This window comes from Hippopotamus amphibius, chromosome 2, assembly GCF_030028045.1.
Source record: "Hippopotamus amphibius kiboko isolate mHipAmp2 chromosome 2, mHipAmp2.hap2, whole genome shotgun sequence".
In the NCBI taxonomy this organism is placed as follows: Eukaryota; Metazoa; Chordata; class Mammalia; order Artiodactyla; family Hippopotamidae; genus Hippopotamus; species Hippopotamus amphibius.
The window spans coordinates 176419288-176421157 of record NC_080187.1 but is presented as its reverse complement, the minus strand read 5'-3'; the positions used below and the strand labels follow the sequence as shown (position 1 = coordinate 176421157).

The following is a 1870-nucleotide window of genomic DNA, read 5'->3' as shown; positions in this document are numbered from 1 at the left end:
ACTATGTAGTAAATAGTGATGCTGTATATTAAAATAACCCATTTTTTGGTGGATTCACTTTTCCCATGGTAGTTAAGGCAATGAGTTGATGTTCTACTGTGTAGTAGAAATCTGTTCAATAAGGTAGATGCCATGTCCAGATCTGGCCGTTTTAAATATCATATGCCTAGTGGAGATGTCCAAAAGGCAGATGGATGTATAGATTTAGAGCTCCAAACTCAGATCAAGTCAGCAAAATCTAACATACTGTCCTCCTTTGCTCAATCTTTTTATAGCTACCTTTACATCTTTGTTTCTTAATGTATATATGGCAGGATTTAAGACAGGGGTGATAACAAAGTCAAAAATGAACAGGTATTTATCAATTGATGATGTGGGGAAAGGCCATACATAGAGAAGCATGCATGGAGTGAAAAAGAGAATCACCACAGTGATGTGAGCTGACAAAGTGACAAATGCCTTGGATAAGTCTGCTGAAGAATGTTTCCAGACAGTGACCAAAATGAAGAAGTAGGAAAGGATTAACAGGAATAAGGTGCCCATGCTCATGAAGCCACTGTTGGCAGCAACCATATACTCAAATTTGACTCCATCTGTGCATGCAAGCTTTATGATCCTGGGGAAGTCACAATAAAAGCTGTCTACTTTGTTAGGACCACAAAAGGGCAAGTTTATAATGAAAGCAAATTGAGACATAGCATGGATCACTCCAGTTACCCAGCCAGTGATTACAAATGAAACACATATTTTAGGGTTCATGATGTTCAAGTAGTGAAGAGGCTTGCAGATTGCTGTGTACCTGTCAAATGCCATGGCTATGAGTAACACCATCTCCACTCCTCCCATGATGTGGATGAAACATATTTGTGTCATACAACTTTTGAAAGAGATTATCTTGTATTTATTTGGAAAGTCTGTAATCATCTTGGGGACTGTGGTAGAGGAAAGGCCCACATCAATGAGTGACAGATTTGCTAGTAGGAAGTACATAGGAGAATGTAATTGAGAATCAAAAATTACCAAAAACAAAATAAAAAGATTTCCCAGAATGATCCCTAAATAGATCAAGGAGAATATCAACATGAGAAAAACTTCATTTTCCCAAGAACTAGAGAATCCTAGCAACACAAACTCAGAAACCACAGAATCATTTGGTCCATCCATTGACTTGGGCAGAAGAGCTGATTTTCAAGTCACCTGAGGATAGGAAATGGTGAAAAGTCAGAATCAGGTGGTACCAAAGTAGATTTCCTATTTATGTGGCTAGTTTTTACTAGGGGTAATACTTCCCTGAGTGAGGAATAATTTAATTGGATAAGGGAAAAATAACATAGACACATTTTGGTGATCAGGAAAATTATTACATAAAGAGATAAAAAATGAATATTTTATATGGAGGTAATGGGGTTGCATTCCTTTTTTTTTTTTGCTTTGTTTTTACTTTATTTTCTAATTACCCATAACATTTCTCTATTCCTACATTCCTTCTTATTGCATTATCAAGACAATTATTTTGTTTTGCCTCTCAAGAATTTCTAGACATTTTTCTTGACTACTTATCTAGGTGTTCTCTCAACTGAATAATCTCAGCATTTTTGCCACCTTGCTATTGCTGCTCTCATACTGACTTGCAAATTCTCCTTAGCTGAACGTCGTGTTCACTGGTCAAATAGAGATCTTTCAGCCAATGCTATTTATATAATTGTAATGCATTTCACCTTTCTTCACCCAGTATGTGTGTTTTTTTGTTTGTGTGTGTGTGTGTGTGTGTGTGTAATTCACCTTGGAAGTCAGGGCTCAGATTGAGAGTATTCATAATATTCTGCTTAAGACACATTATTATCATGGTGCCTGAATTAACCTCTATATC

General features: G+C 36.5%; 1 protein-coding gene across 1 annotated transcript; it reads right to left on the bottom strand.

Moving 5' to 3' along the window:
* Positions 1-228: 228 nt before the first annotated feature.
* Positions 229-1164, bottom strand: LOC130846748 (olfactory receptor 4F21-like). The gene has a single exon (XM_057725162.1). It carries the CDS (start codon positions 1162-1164, stop codon positions 229-231), a length of 936 nt encoding a protein of 311 aa, XP_057581145.1.
* Between the last annotated feature and the right edge of the window lie 706 nt (positions 1165-1870).

Excerpts from the sequence above, each read along its gene's own strand:
- LOC130846748 (XM_057725162.1), bottom strand. The coding sequence starts at position 1,164 with ATGGATGGACCAAATGATTCTGTGGTTTCTGAGTTTGTGTTGCTAGGA.